Source organism: Ostrea edulis, chromosome 3 (assembly GCF_947568905.1).
Source record: "Ostrea edulis chromosome 3, xbOstEdul1.1, whole genome shotgun sequence".
NCBI classification, from domain to species: Eukaryota; Metazoa; Mollusca; class Bivalvia; order Ostreida; family Ostreidae; genus Ostrea; species Ostrea edulis.
In genome coordinates this window covers 67,843,107-67,860,336 of record NC_079166.1, presented here as the reverse complement: position 1 = coordinate 67,860,336, position 17,230 = coordinate 67,843,107, and the positions used below count along the sequence as shown (strand labels likewise).

At 36.8% G+C, this 17,230-nt stretch overlaps 1 protein-coding gene across 3 annotated transcripts; it reads left to right on the top strand.

Annotated features, from left to right (window-relative positions):
* Positions 1–552: 552 nt before the first annotated feature.
* Positions 553–16,909, top strand: LOC125674083 (uncharacterized). 3 transcript variants are annotated; one of them, XM_056158640.1, is made up of 16 exons: positions 553–709; positions 905–1,087; positions 1,858–2,066; positions 4,319–4,568; positions 4,872–5,015; positions 5,108–5,293; positions 5,536–5,741; positions 6,073–6,313; positions 6,563–6,577; positions 6,805–7,158; positions 7,271–7,459; positions 11,220–11,431; positions 15,177–15,417; positions 15,678–15,821; positions 15,961–16,163; positions 16,261–16,909. In XM_056158640.1, the coding sequence occupies exons 1-16, from the start codon at positions 607–609 to the stop codon at positions 16,705–16,707; spliced, it is 3,327 nt and encodes a 1,108-aa protein (XP_056014615.1). In that variant the 5' UTR covers positions 553–606; the 3' UTR covers positions 16,708–16,909. The 3 variants fall into 3 exon arrangements, with proteins under 3 accessions (XP_056014615.1, XP_048767079.2, XP_056014614.1); XM_048911122.2 differs by having other exon boundaries at positions 6,563–6,706; positions 6,805–7,155; XM_056158639.1 differs by having other exon boundaries at positions 6,563–6,706.
* The last annotated feature ends 321 nt before the right edge of the window (positions 16,910–17,230 follow it).

The window sequence follows — 17,230 nt, the reverse complement described above, 5'->3', positions numbered from 1 at the left end:
ACAGCTAAATTGTAAAGGCATTGTACCACGATTAAATTGTAAATGAATTCTACCATGGCTGAAAAAGGAGCCAATTCATTATTCATAATTATTGGATTTGAATAAAACTTTAAATTTTCAATAGAACATAATATAATGCTGATCACGATTTCTGCTGTTTTATTATTATTATCATTATTTTGAAATAGCGAATAATCAACACGTTTTGCATTTTACATACATGTAAAGTTATTCACTGAATCTTTATACTGATGCTTTCTTCATTACATATATCTTATCTTTGGAACAGAAATGTAGACAAACAATGTGATTTCAATGATTTTATTTCACCTCCCCTCTAATAAAATGAATGAAAATAAACGTCATTGTAAATCACTCATATGAATTACGAGTAACTTCATCAGTTTAAACTGAAACAATCAATGAATTCTATTGTTAACCTATTTTGTATCTGATATTTAATGCCCTGTAATTTGATGCTGTAAGGCTTCCATTCAATCGTTCCACACGATCGCTCTCTGTCACACTAATTATTAGGTCTGGGATTTAAAATAACGACCTTTCATTCGATCAATATGCGACGTTTGGAAGACACCGTGTTATTTCATGTTGCATCTTGAATGCACACACTTCGGAATTAGCTTCCGGGTGTACAAAATGTTTGGAATTATTGTCTTTGTGTTACTAACGGCTATTCTTAATTCTAACGGTGAGTGTTGGGTATTGATTCATCAATCTTTTGCTATCATTTACTCCTGTACATAATACATGATATTGCGCGACTACGAAATTAGATATATTTATAGAACTGACGGATTTGTTTACATATTCTCTCCCTATTTTTGTCACCATCCTCACTTCTTTTACAGCTACATATATTTTTGTTTTTCTCAATTACAAGCAGCGCGGGCCTGTGATATTGAAGACCTGACAAACTCTCTTCAGAACGCAACACACAACTGCGCGCCAAATGTCACATTTTGCCAGTCCAGCTGCACTTTCGGTTATGCAAAGGAGGATGGAATGCAAGCAACGAATCATTCATGCAATGGAACTTCATGGGTTCCGAGTGGAACACATTGTCGACGTAAGTCGTTTGTCGTGGGGTATCTTGTCCGTCAATTTCTTAAGGTTTTTGCATATTTACAAAAATTACTGAATTAAAATTGAATTAAATGTTTTGTTGAGTCCAACTTTATTTTGAATCACGAAAATTATTATTTAGATTGTTTCCTAACTTTCGAGGAAGTTATTCTGAAGAGTTCAAAATGTTGTTTTTCTTAACCGTACCTGTAATTTTATACAAATATAGATTTAAAGAGCTCAACATTTCCATCAATATTCTCCCAAGTGATGAAAAATGTTTAATGATTATCAAATTATCAATATCAAAATGATTTGGATGCATGAACTTTGTGACATATATAGATTGAAATGCTAAATTTATTACTTTCAAAATATCTCATTAAAACTGCAATACCATGAAAAGTCATCAAAGTTTTTGTCACATTCGAATTACGACCTTCGAATGTGCATGCCATCAATGACATAAGCACTGAAGCACGAGGTTAAATGAACGAGTAGGGAGAACAATTCGTAGGATTATTAAAATTTGATATATTCTTAATAACACCAACTCGCATAAAGATATTCCTGAAATTGGCCATGAATCCTTTAGTGGGCCTCTTAAAACATTTCAACTAACCCTGAAAATAGGTAGATCTACACGGCTATCATTGCTAGAAAAAAATCACATGGTTTTAGAATTATAATACACAACACTTGCTCAAACAGCACTAAGAACCTCTCGTTACAGGTATGTAATCAAAGATACTCCATCATTTCATTTTTTGACAGCTCTGTTGTCTCCCGTGATGTGGACTTACCTTACCATTGTATACAGCACACTGGACCAGTTGGCCGAGTCCTGTCGGTATGCCTTTAATGTAACGTTACGCCAAGCGCTTGGTGACTTCCGGAACACTCTTCAGTCGTCATGCGCAGACATAATAGAACCCGGAGCTATTGAAATTGAGATGATCGACATTTCAACGTTGGCTTTTCAGGTACATATGTAGACACGAAGTGGTATACCTTTGGTCTGCAATCCATGAATTTTGCCATCTACAAAATTGTAGCAGAAAAAGATTACGAAGCACAATGCCCCTCCCTGATCGTGGCTATACAGCTCCGAACCACAAATAATTTTCGCCAAAGTTTGGGAACCGCCTTGCAGGTTTTGATTATCTTTTGAACAAAGTCAGTGCAGTCATTACTTTTGAATATACTGCTACTGCAGTTGGTAGTTTGTTGTTTTACCCTAGCATTCATTACATGCTGTTTTCTACCCAATGTATTACGTATATTAGGCCCCAGAGTATTCTACTTTATTACCAAAAGAATCGATATAATTCACCCGCTCGTCTCAATACTATTATTGAGCTACGTTTTAATTTGTGTATCTATTACCTCAATTGTGCAAAAGCCATTAATACATGGCTAAAGCATTAAACAAGTTTGTTTTGTATGAAATTGAGTTCAATTTGCAAAATGACAAGATAAAATCCAACATTCCACTCAAAGGAAAGTCGTGTCCTACACACAAGAAATATTTCCGAAGTTAAAAAGCAACACCAAAGAGATATTCACACTTTCTTGGCAGCTTATTCACCTAGATCTTAACCTTATAAAATATATATTGGGGTTAATTATCCAGAATGTTTAGTTAAGATGTCATTAAGACACTTGAGATTTGAGTTGTTATTCTTTAGCACACGTACACCTACTCATTGACGGCATGGTGTTGCCTTAAGGTAGTCCATATCACATTGACGTCATAGTGTTGCCTTAAGGTAGTACATATCACAATGAAGGCATAGTGTTGCCTTAAGGTAGTACATATCACATTGACGGCGTAGTGTTGCTTTAATGTAGTACATATCACATTGATGGCATGGTGTTGCCTTAAGGTAGTACATATCACATTGACGGCGTAGTGTTGCTTTAATGTAGTACATATCACATTGATGGCATGGTGTTGCCTTAAGGTAGTACATATCACATTGACGGCGTAGTGTTGCTTTAATGTAGTACATATCACAATGACGGCATAGTGTTGCCTTAAGGTAGTATATATCACATTGACGACATAGTGTTGCCTTAAGGTAGTACATATCACAATGAAGGCATATTGTTGCCTTAAGGTAGTACATATCACAATGAAGGCATCGTGTTGCCTTGAGCTAGTAAATATCACTCCGTGTAGACTACGTAAATGGAGTGGTAAGATTTAGAATGATTCCACACCACTAATAAACCTCAGCATAATAAATCTCCTTGATATGTGTTCAATAGAACATTTTGATCAAGCTGTTGTTTTATATCTAAGTCGAGCATAGAAGTTTTAAGGTGAGGAATTTAACCTATGATTTTGCCATACGTTTTTGGGTTGGGATGAAGATACACAAAGAGAAAGTCCCTAATATCTATTTTAGCTATCGCAACCACATACTGCTATGGAAAGATAGATATACAGTATTCACTAAATATAACGTCTATATCTGTTATAGTTAAAGCTATAAAAGAGAAGGATGAATATAAGAAAAACTTATCATTTTCGTAAATCCTATAAAGAATATAAATGGCAAACATGGACCCTTGGAAAGATCAGGTGTCAAGAAAAGTAACCATTCCCTGTCGACTGGTCACCTGTTTTGACCAAGTATATGGAGTAATCATGAGTCAAAATCATGATGTTAAGAATGGTATAACAATCGGTATGAAACACGTCAGACAGCATGAGACTAACCACAGACTCTCTGTGAAAACAAGATCAGTATAACGACCATGGAATTTACGAAATGTTGACTTTGATAGAAACTTTTGAAACCCTTGTAACATCGACTTGCTACTATTTCTCAATATACTGCCTTGGTTTAGCAATTAATCTTACATAAACAATCATTCGCCCATCGAATTAGTTGAGAGACATAACCTACATATGCAGTTGGCAATGGAGTACTGCTAGTGTAAAGTTGCTCATAAATGGACAAACATGCACCCCCCCCCCCCCAAAAAAAAGCATGCTTCCGCCTCTTTTTTGATTTCGACGACATGATTTAAAACTTATATGAACGCATATAAATAAAGTATACATTTACAAAAGGCAATTTTTACATGTAGATTTAAGCAAAAAAGCAGACAGAACATGACGTGCCTCGTTCTTAACAAGTGAAAACCAACTTCATGTACATGTAGCTAGAAATTATCAGGGGGTCTATGATTATAGTTACAATGACAGATTTATTTATTTTGACAGGTAACCAGTGTTTTTAGAATAACGTTCTCCGGATCAGGTTCCGCAGAATTGAGAAATCTCTGTATGAGAGTCATCAAAGTCACATCTGACGTAGATCAGACCTATCTCAAACCTTACGCCTCCATATCCTGTGGGACTGAGGTCAGTGGGGTCAGAAAGGACAGAACGACAATCAGCGAGACTTCTGAGTACAGTTGCATGAGAATTACAGGATCACAACTGGTGCAGAGTGCAGGGGAATACGGCTGTGGTGAGTGTTAGTTCGAGTTGTCTGTTTGACATACCGTTGATTATATGGAGGCTGAATGTCAATTTGTGTGAAATATCGATAAGAGAATTTTGTTGGATTGAAATTTGAATATACATGTACACCAGCTGGTGAATAAGCTTGCGGATAGGGTAACAAAAATCTGTTATTGTAAAACACGCTGCATTTTCGTGGGTGCAGTCACGATATGAAATTGAATATAGTTTTTGATATTCAGTTACAGTACAGTATGTAGTTATTTCATTTTTGATAGTACATGTATTAATGACTCATTGACTATGATAGTATCTTGCTCCCCTGGCAACTTCCTAAATGTGACCAACTGTCAAGCATGTCCCACTGAGCAGTATCAACCATTACCGGGTCAGCTGACCTGTGACACTTGTCCAACCGGGAAGAGCGTCACGGACGACAGACGAGGGTGCCGAGGTCAGTTTCAATTCTCCATGTTGATTGGATATTTTGACTGATCACATGTGTATGAATAATTTTTTTTTATTATCAAATTGATTTTTGGACAGACTCTGTGTGCGTGTCGTCATTCCTGTCACAGAATGTTCCCGGTGTTTATCTATCATGTGATGCACAGACCCAAACTTGTCGCTCATCTTGTCTATCAGGATACATACAAGATGATGGAGGACAATTCACGGAGTACAACTGCAGCAGCAGCAACGGGTGGACACCACCAAGTAAAACTTGTATAAGTAAGACTTGGAATTCTATTTAATTTAGAAAGAATGGTATTTACATTGTTTATTGTTTTATCAGTGTCTAATCTTTCATATTTTATTGTAAAACAATTCTTTATATATATGGTGACACAAGTTTCCTTTCAACTTAGCACATAATCCTATAAAAGAGGAACAAATTGAATTTAAAAATGTCAAAAAAGTTGTGTTTTCAAAATGATTTAGCAGACAATTTTACCAAATGTCATTTGTTTTAGAATATGAGTTTTCAACGTACCACACAGACCTACAGTTGATATATCTGACCACTGATCAAGTAGCAAATTCCTGTCTGAAAAGTTTCCAGTCTGTAACCTCAGCCAACACTGCGTCCTTTAATACCACCATATCTGGATCATGTGACTTTGATAATACTGGCGGAGTGGAGATAGAAAATATAACCATCACAGCCCAAGCTTTTCAGGTACATATACAACGTTCAAGACTCGGTGATAATTTGATGTCAATACATTCTATATCATTAGGGATAGATTTATCGAAGAATGATTGAGGGTACAGAGTTCTTGACTCAAGAGAAGAAAGGACATCATGTAGATCGAGGATTTCTATTTTACTTTAAAATTCCTCAACAAATTAAAACTGTGATCTTAAATGTTTAATAGATGAATACCCACGGAACTAGATATTTACGTCACCAATCTTGGTGAATTGTTAAAAGAAAGCGTTATATACTAGTGCTCTGTATATTTGTTCTCAAGTTTAACACTTGGTTTGTATCTATTCATTTCTTACAGATATTATCTGTTTTTCACCTGAAGTTCTATAATGTTTGGTCAGTAAACAACTTGAACCTTTGCATCAACATTATTTCGGCGATTTTCCAAAACGATATTACATACCTTCATCCATACACCAAGCTTCAGTGCAGTAATGGGGAAACGAACGTTACGAAATATACTATACAAAGAGTTGGGGACAGAATCGACTGTCCAGAAGGGCGACAGATTATCAACTCCACACAATCTTCTTTTTGTGGTGAGTTTTTGCAAGTGTAAAATATGAAGTAGAATGACTTAAATTCATGCATATGACTTCTGTTATAAACACAATCCGTTGATCCCCTAAACGATGAAGATAGTTTTTGTTATAGAGCATTTACTAGCGAATATGGTGTGCTGCAACATAAGTTTATACATTATGAAATTCATATTTATTTGCAACAATTGAGACATTTCACTGTACAAATGTATTCGTTTTTGTGAATTTCTCCATCATGCTTTGTAGTGCCCTGTTCACATGGTACGTACCAGAGTGACTCCATTTGCTTGCCTTGTCCAAATGGAACTTACCAACCGCTAATGGGGCAAAGCTTTTGTTATAAGTGCTCTGATTGGACAAAAGTCGACGAAAACCGAACCGAATGCTTAGGTTGTCGTTTGAATTTGCGTAGTGTGTATTAATATCTCATTTATAGCATAAATTCTAGTGTAGCCGAAAAAAGTTTAATCTGAATATTTTGTCTTTAGAAGTGACTACAACGAACAACATTTCACTCGAAACTACATCTCTGAATACCTCACCATCAACAGCGGAAGTGACGTCAGTATTAAACGATACTGATCAGACATCCACACAATCTACGCCAAGAGACACACCAAACACAACGGAGAAAGTTACGACCACAGAGGGCGCTACAGGAACTACACAACAGAATACTAGTATTACATCTATAACGGCAGATACAACATTTCTGCCTTCCACAACAGCTAATATCCAGACTACTAAAATGTCTACTGCTAGTTTGCAGACTACTGAGATGTCTACTGCGAAATCTATGAACAACTCAACTACAACCACAACAACGAGAACAACAGAAGGTAGTATATATTTGCTTAACATTTGAACACTTTTCTTTCTGCCAGAGCCGAGCTGTTTGTGTTATAGTGTACAATATTGAACATTTATGGTACAATATAACCCTTTTCTCCGCAGGTCATGTTATTCCATGCAGTGTAGATCGTCTTTCTTCAGCAATTCCAAATGCAAGTTACGAGTGTGCTATAAATAATCAGACTTGTAACGTTACTTGCAACACGGGATTTGTCACCGGAAATGGGGAATCATTTATACAGTATAAATGTGAGGGCGATTCGTGGACACCGACAATAAAGCTCTGTCTCGGTATGAATTTACTTCTGTATCAGGATTTCTATTGTTATTTGCATCAATATGTAGTGTTCTTTTTTCTTTTTGCTGAATTGAGTATTCCAGTAGTTAGGAGACTTTGTTCGCAATCGCGAGACCATGCAGAAGCGGTTTTTGATTCCGGCTACTGTGTCAAATCTAATGAGTTTAACTTGGATTGGTTGGTTTGTTTTACGTCCCTTTGAGATTTTTGCACTCATACTGAGACATACCAAATTGTAGACGAAGAACCATATATTTAAAGTCATGCATACCTACCTACCTACCTATCTTCTTTGCTCAAGTCGGAGCATAAGGTCAATACAAGACTTCGCCACTCAGCTGAGTGGCGAAAGTCATGCGTAGCAATGGGGATATTATATCGTTCTAACGCTTGTCGCGACACGGAACCTCCCCTTTTTTATGTGATACCCGAAAGACCCGTATTTCTCACTTCTAAATATCAAGCATCTCGGGTATGTTAAGGCAGGTCATGCTCCATTTATGCACGTAAACTGCAACATTTTTAAAATATGTTCTGTACAGAGAGAGGGAACTACTAACTCTTAAAAACTATTTTGGTTGTTTACATGAGAACATTTTGTATCATAACAACATGACAAACATGTCCTTTCGTATGACGTAATTGCATGACTGTTATAAATAGATCACGGATGTACCTTAATAGAAAATGGAAAGTAACACACTACCCCAGGATTTAAATATTGGTCTAATGTAAAACTTATTCGGTACCAATTTTGATGCACAAGATGCGTATTTCGACAAATTATGTCTCTTCAGTGATGCGCAACCGAAATGTTTGAAATCCGAAATAACAAGAAGTTTTAGAGCTATTATAGGAAAAAACAGTGTGTCAAAAAAGTGGAATCAAATTCGTTTAAGGATAAGAGTTATGCGTGAAGGAGATAATCCTTAATTTTGAAATGAATTTCTAAATTTTATAACAGGAATTAAGTATACATCCGTATTTTCAAGCTAGTAATGAAGTACTTAGCTACTGGGCTGTAGAGACCCTCGGGGACTAACAGTCCACCAGCAGAGGCCTCGACCCAGGGGTCATAATGTAAAACTTATACGGTACCAATTTTGATGCACCAGATGCGCATTTCGACAAATTATGTCTCTTCAGTGATGCTCAACCGAAATGTTTGAAATCCGAAACTGGTGATAATGACGGTAAAACACCCATAATATACCAGAATTACTTATAGAATCCTACCACATTCAGTAAGAAATAATTGTTGCTGTTATGAATAAAGTGTTACTTACTGATACCGTAAATGACAATCTTTAACCATAAAAACCCTTGCTTAACAATTAAATCAATATTAATCTATCAAGTATATTTAAATTATCCGTTGCTAAGAGAGTGGTCATCGATGTTTAATTTATGACGTCACACCGTCTGTTCTGGTTTATTTCATCAGTAGAATTGTAAACATGACAAGGCACGAACAGTTAAGTTTGGAGACGTATAGATTTGAGCAAGAGGAAATTAAGAAAAGACGTTCAGTCGAGTCGCAGATCAGGCAGGCGGTAAACGTTTCTTCATACAAATGTCTCGAACCTCATTTTGTCATTGCGGAAATGATGGATCCGCAGTTTACGTAGTCTTTTCTTTTCAAATGAATTGGTTGGGTCGGGAATTTCGAGAGAAAAACCTTTTCAAACCTCCCCTTCCCATTAGTGTAATTAACTGCTTGAAAGGAATGTATCAACCTATTTATTCGTAAAATCTACCACATGCATATATTTGATAATCTTAGAATCTCATCAAAACCGGAACAGACAGTGTGACGTCAAAATCATTGATTTTTGTGGTCTTGAATACAAAAGAGTTCCACATCATGGCAGCCTCTATAAATAGCGGGAATTTCACATTTTAACGTTTTCAAATTAGTACTGAAGCTTATCTAGGCCGTATATCAACAGAATAGTATGACAAATCTTTATCATATAATTCATCCTATCATTTATCATGTAAAATTCTTTTGGGTTGCCTTTCCCTTTAAACATTTAAACACGAAACCATCTAGCCCATGTTTTACATTTTGTACATTTTTCTTTAAAAGTTTTCTTAAAAGACGATTCTATGAGTGATTGTCGTGTACATTAGTTTATGACCTTTCACACGGTGTATAAAAAGTCTCTAAAAGTATGCGGCGTAATGTGCTACTTTCGCAGTTTTATTTCAGTGTATGACAGAGGAAAATCGGAATCGACATGCTAAATGGAATGTTTCCCTGTTAAACAAAATTGTCAATGAATGACATCAACATACCTTCAATAAATTATCAGCGTTTCACATATATATTTCATATATCCCATGTCATATATTTCAAATACTCCACATTTTGTCGATATTTGCATGATACACTAACAAATTCCTTGCATGTGTCAACATCACTCGATGCATAGTCATGACGTCATCAGTTTACTTTCATATTGATCAAACACAAATTACACGACAGCAGTATAACATTTCGAATTTCTTTGGATCTTAGTAGCTGCATGGTTTATTTTATGCATCAATAAAACTTACATAAAAAATAAAATCGAAATTTAATATATACTTAGTGATACACTTATTTCAATCATGACGTCACATTGTTTCGCGGTTTTTTCCCAGTAAAGATTTTCATAACCTGCCTTAACGTACCCGCGATTTGATGATGGAGCAGTTACTACGTATGTTACGTCTTAAATTTCACGCGGTCATGGCACAAGCGGAGCACGAACTCGCAATATTCTAGTCACAAACCGAGCGCTCTACCACTGAACTATAGCAACTAGTGGTTATATCTTCACACCATTCATAAGTCAAAAACGAACTTAGGATAGAGGTATGCGTATACTTCTCAATCTTGGTAGTTGTTTGCAGTCCTTAGCCAGATTTGTTTATATCTGTGTTCCCTACAAAGAATAAGGGCATATTCCTTTGCTCCTGTCGGTCGGTAGACTACATTTTGATTGCTCAATATCTTGAGAACCATTGACTTGATCGTAATTATATTTCATATGTCGGTTACTTATGAGTAGATGATGACCCTTATTTATTTTCAGCTTGAAAGGGCAAAGTTCATGGGTCAATTCACCCTGGACATATGAATATTCTGTCCGTTTAATATCTTGCTATTCTTTTCTTTGACAGACATCACACTTGATACACAGGTACATTGTAATGCGTATATGACCCTTTTTGACTTTGAGATCACATGTTCAAAGTTGAAGGGTTAAACTAGATATAGGAATATACTGTCCGCTCAATATCTTGGTAATTGTTTGCTTAACAGACATCAAACTTAGTAAAATGGTACATTCTGAGGCGTAATTGACCCCATTTGATTTTGCGTTCACATGGTCAAGTGTCAACCCACTCTGAACATGGGAAGATATTGTCCACTCACTATCTTGAATTGGTTTGGCACTACTATCTTTTAAATGATGCATGTGTGTAACCCTTTGCTATTTTGCACCACGGGGGCATATCTGTTTTACAAACATTTCTTGTTTATTTAGAAATGTCCTAAATGTTGTAGAAGAGTTTTGTAAGAGCAGCTATCAACGTAAGCATAGAAATGACAGCAATCGGTGGATTGTTCGCCACATTATATTAAAATAAAAGTGTTGGACTGCGAGTTTGATGATCAGGAAACTTATCTCCATTTCGTATATATGTATTATATAGTCTACTGATCAACTAAATGTCAATTAAGGTGTATTAATCATCTTACAGAATATCATACTCCAGTTCGAACTACTTCGCTTCACTTCTTGTATAACGCGGAGGAACAGCTGGCTGTTACATGTCTGGCAAAATTTGAAGAGATAACAGCTCAGAACATGGAAGCATTTCGGACGTCAATTGCCAATGAATGTAATATTCTGAGCATAAAAAACGAAAGCATTACTATTGAAAACATAACCTCGTCTGCACTTGCATTTGAGGTAAGTTTATGACTGGAACTTCTTGTAGTGCACACTATTTTTACCGAAAATATGGTACTTTGTACTTGCCATTGCATATTATTAGCTCACCTGAACCGAAGGTTCAAGTGAGCTATTCTGATCACATTTTGTCCGGCGTCCGTCTGTCTGTCCGTCTGTTCGTCTGTCCGTCTGTCTGTAAACTTTTCACATTTTCGACGTCTTCTCCAGAACCACTGGGCCAATTTTAACCTAACTTGGCCAAAAGCATCCTTGGGTGAAGGGCTTTCACGTTTGTTCAAATGAAGGGCGATGTCCCTTTCAAAGGGGAGATAATCACAAAAATGCAAAAATAGGGTGGGGTCATTTAAAAATCTTCTTCTCAAGAACCACTGAGCCAGAAAAGCTGAGATTTACATGAAAGCTTCCTGACATAATGCAGATTCAAGTTTGTTCAAATCATGGGCCCCTGGGGTTGGATGGGGCCACAATAGGGGATCAAAGTTTTACATACAAATATATAGGAAAAATCTTTAAAAATCTTCTTCTCAAGAACCACTGAGTCAGAAAAGCTGATTTTTACATGGAAACTTCCTGACATAGTGCAGATTCAAGTTTGTTCAAATCATGGCCCCCGGGGATAGGATGGGGCCCCAAGGGGGGATCAAAGTTTTGCACACAAATATATAGGGAAAAACTTTAAAAATCTTCTTCTCAAGAACCACTAAGCCAGAAAAGCTGAGATTTACATGAAAGCTTCCTGACATAATGCAGATTCAAGTTTGTTCAAATCATGGGCGCCTGGGGTTGGATGGGGCCACAATAGGGGATCAAAGTTTTACATACAAATATATAGGAAAAATCTTTAAAAATCTTCTTCTCAAGAACCACTGAGCCAGAAAAGCTGATTTTTACATGAAAACTTTCTGACATAGTGCAGATTCAAGTTTGTTCAAATCATGGCCCCCGGGGATAAGATGGGGCCCCAAGGGGGATCAAAGTTTTACACACAAATATATAGGGAAAATCTTTAAAAATCTTCTTCTCAAGAATAGCAAAGCTGTGATTAATCATATTTATATGGAAGCATCTTCAGGTAGTGTAAATTCAAGTTTGTTCAAGTCATGCCCCCCCCCCCCCAGGGGGTAGGGAGGGGCCACAATAGGGGTTCAAAGTTTGACATTGAAATATTTAAAAAAATATATGTTCAAAAATCTTCATCTCAAGAAGAGCATAGTAATGATTAGTCATTTTAATGTAAAAGCATTATCAGGTAGTGCAGATTAAAATTTGTGGAATTCATGGTCCCCTGGCGAAGGTTGGGGCCACATAGAAGATCGATAGTTTTTTTTTTGATTTTTTTTTTAGGTCACCTGAATTCATTCAGGTGACCTATTGCTATCTGTTTTTGTCCGTCGTCGTTCGTCGTGCGTTAACATTTGAACATTTTCAGCTTCTTCTCTGAAACTCCCGAACCAATTTCAACCAATTTTGGCATATAGCATCTGTGGGTGGAGGGGAACAAAATTGTGAAATTCGTGGTCCCTGCCCCCCTGGGGCCTGAGGGGTGGGGCAAAAACCATCAAAATGAGTGTAATTTTAAAAAATCTTCTTCTTTACTCCTGGACATCAAGAAGCCAAACTGTGGGCATAATTATAATGAGCATTGAGCCCTCTACCAAAATTGTGAAATTCATAGCCCCTGGGGCAGGGGTTCTTGTGTTAGGGTGGGGCTCTATTGGTCATATAGTGAAAATGTAGAAATTCTTTGAAAACCTTCTCTGTCTCTGGGTATTAAGTAGACAAACTAATAGCATGGTAATGATGAGCAAGGATGCCTCTTTATACCCCCCGCAACAAGTTGTTGGGGGGGTATACTGGAATCGGGTTGTCCGTCTGTCCGTCTGTCCGTCCGTCCGTCCGTCTGTAGACGCAATGGTTTCCGGGCTCTAAAGCATTATCCTTTCCACCTACCGTCACCATATCATATATATGGACTACCCATGGGATGAAGATGTTCCCTATCGATTTTGGGGTCAAAAGGTCAAAGGTCAAGCACACTGGACATCGAAGTAGCAATATGGTTTCCGGGCTCTAAAGTGTTATCCTTTCCACCTACAGTCACTATATCATACATATGGACTACCCATAGGATGAAGATGTTCCCTATCGATTTTGGGGTCAAAGGGTCAAAGGTCAAGCGCACTGGACATTGGAGTAGCAATATTGTTTCTGGGCTCTAAAGCGTTATCCTTTCCACCTACAGTCACCATATCAAACATATAGACTATCCATGGGATGAAGATGTTCCCTATCGATTTTGGGGTCAAAAGGTCAAAGGTCACGCGCACTGGACATTGAAGTAACAATATGGTTTCCGGGCTCTAAAGCGTTATCCTTTCCACCTACAGTCACCATATCATACATATGGACTACCCATGGGATGAAGATGTTTCCTATTGATTTTGGGGTCAAAAGGTCAAAGGTCAAGCGCACTGGACATTGAAGTAGCAATATGGTTTCTGGGCTCTAAAGCGTTATCCTTTCCACCTACAGTCACCATATCATACATATGGACTACCCATGGGATGAAGATGTTCCCTATAGATTTTGGGGTCAAAAGGTCAAAGGTCATGCGCACTGGACATCGAAGTAGCAACACTCAGAAAAGAGGTAGTTTATACCTATTACCAACACCCTTTGGGAGATTGGGGTAAGCGGGGGGTATTCTTAGTGAGCATTGCTCACAGTACCTCTTGTTAAAAATTGTGAAATTAATGGCCCCTGGATCAGGGGTTCTGGTGCTAGGGTGGGGCTCTATAAGTCATATAGTGAAAATGCATTATTTCTTTGAAAATCTTCTTCTCTGTCCTTGGGTATTAAGTAGACAAACCAATAGCATGGTTATGATGAGCAAGGATGCCTCTTTCAAAATTGTGAAATTCATGGCCCCTGGGTCAGGGGTTCTGGTATTAGGGTGGGGCCCTATTGATCATATAGTGAAGATGCATTTTATTTCTTTGAAAATTTTCTCTGCTGCTGGGTATTAAGTAGACAAACTAATAGTATGATAATGATGATCAAGGATGCTTCTTTCAAAACTGAAATTTATGGCCCCTGGGTCAGGGGTTCTGGTGCAAAGGCGGGGCTGACCACATAGCTATTCAATGTTTCTTCCATTCAAAAGTAAAATTCTTATATTTAAACACAAACCTAATTCAAACATTGGAAGGTTGTTACATGATACTCAGGTGACCTATAAGGCCCCTGGGCCTCTTGTTTTTTTTTTTTTTACATGGGAATATATAAGGAGGAGTGTTTAAGAAATTTTACATGGGAATATATAGGGAAAAAATGTAGATAAATTTTCAATTTTTTCTGCTCTTGTTAATTTTGCATCCAAATAAATCTAGTGATATAATTTCATTTTTGTCTTCATTTATAAATTAAGAAGAAGAAAACTCGCCGTCGATTCCTTTTGAACAACTTGGTGAATATTATTAATCTTGGCACTAAAAATCTTTGACTGAAGGGCATTCAATTGTTATAATTACACACTTAATGCACATATTTACAACGTGTATGACCCCCTATTGATTTTCTGGTCACACCTGCCATGTTGGGTTTAAAACATAAACACTCTTTTCTCAGGTGAGCGATGTTGTTTGAATTGCATGGTCTATTTATTTCATTGTTATAGTGGTGAATAATGAGGGTTCGTTTTGATGAAATATCGTATCTTCCAAAAATGTCTGCATTTTTATAGCTGTCCAATGTCGTATCCGTGAAATTTTCTGGAGAGGAACCATTGAATTTTCGTCAGTTATGCCTGGAATTCATAGTGGTAATATTTAAGAACAACCCAACTATACTTCACCCTTACTCACCTCTGTTGTGTACATCCGGGTTATCAAACATTACCAAAGTATCTGCAAGACTAGGAACCTCTTCCTACCTTTGTGACAACAAAACGTATTTGGTCAATCATATGGAAAATATGTACTGTGGTAAGTAAACGAGTGCGTCATTTTCATTTAAATTTCAAAAAGCTATCAATCATTTTAGGGTATATGTGCAGTTACTTTGTAACTAACCTCATGCACACAGGAGTATATGTAAAAGTAAAGTTAGTTAATGTGTTTTAAAGACTTCAATGCGTCAAGAACATGAGAAATATATTTAAGAAGATTATGCACATTTGCTATCATAAATCATAAAGTTGAAGTTTATTTTAAGTCCTTTTTTCTTACGTTGACAACACGTGTAGTTCCATGTCCACCGGGAATGTATATGGTATCATCAAAATGTGAGCTATGCCCTGACGGTACATACCAATCACTTCCGGGTCAAACAACATGCGACATCTGTACTGGTAACAAAACTGTAGTTGATGGCGGTACAAACTGTGTAGGTGAGACATGTAGGTCTAGATCTGTTCTTAGTTGTAAACTTTTTTTTATTACACTGTATCCTGTACTTTGGTAATTCCTTGAAATTATTCCGTTTTTCAGTACTTTTACAATCGTTAATAGACCTTTGTTCTTTTACAGATACCACCACCACTCAGACCTCCATCACTACTATCCAGACATCAGCTGTTACAAATTCTAACGGAAATATAGGAAAATCACAAGTTGACGAATCGGAGGGACTCTCAAATTCTGAAATTATTATTATTTCAGTCGTTTCAGGAGCCTTCGTCATTTTAATAATAACTATAGCTGCAGTATTGTACTGCAAAAAGTCGAAAGTGGTAAGTGGTTTACTTTCTCTTAAATATTTAACATGCTAGATACTTTATTATGTATTCCCTGTTGCCTTATTCATTTATCAAACTTATTCTTCAACAGAAAAGAAAAACATCCCATTCGGATGTTTCCAGTTCAAAGACATCACCCGATGAACACTCTGTGAAATCTGATGAGTATCTCAGAAGAAGTCGCGAATTGTTGATTTCTGAAAAATCTGAATCAAAACTCGAATTTGGAACATACACAAACAAAAATATCGAGCGAAGTACTTTCACGAGTGCAAATGAAAGTAAAGGATTAGATGTTCTAGATGACATTATTGATATTGAGATTGACAACGACGAACACATTACAACGGCACCAAATATGACTAATATGTATGTTAGAGAGGGAAAATGGAAACCGAAACGTAAGCATGAGAATGTGACTGAAGTCAGTTGCAACGATAGGGAGAACGACAAGCCTGGCTTATTATGTCGGTCTTTGAGTGACTACGACAAAGTTCAAGTTTACCTCCCAGAATATTCAGATGAAGAGGTGTCGTGAAATCAACCTTGACCTCTTATCCGACAACTGTAAGAAATGCAAAGGAGCTAAATCAAAACATTTTTGAAAACATATCCATATTCTGTAGAAAACCATATTTATTTGTTATGCTTCGTGCATTCTTAGTCTAGACACGCTGCCAACAATGTAACCAAATCATTTTAGTCCTTGTAAGTTAATTCTAATTGATTTACTTAAGATATATCTGTGTTGTTGTTTTTTTTTTTTCGTTTCTAACAACATATGGTAGCTTACCAGACGATGACGATACCTTGCCAGTCATCTTTGTGTACATCTATAGTGCAAGACCTAGTTTTGAAAATTATTAGAGATGCGAGTTTTCATTGGACGACCAAAATAACTACCAATCGCAGCAGTTCCGAAATTCTCAATTTAATTTTGGTTAGATGTTATATTCACCTTGAAATCACGTGGAGGTAAATATAGCTTTTCTAGCTTGCCTAATCTCGGCCATTGAGAATTTGAGAAAGCTTGGAATTAATCAATACTATAGTAATATAAT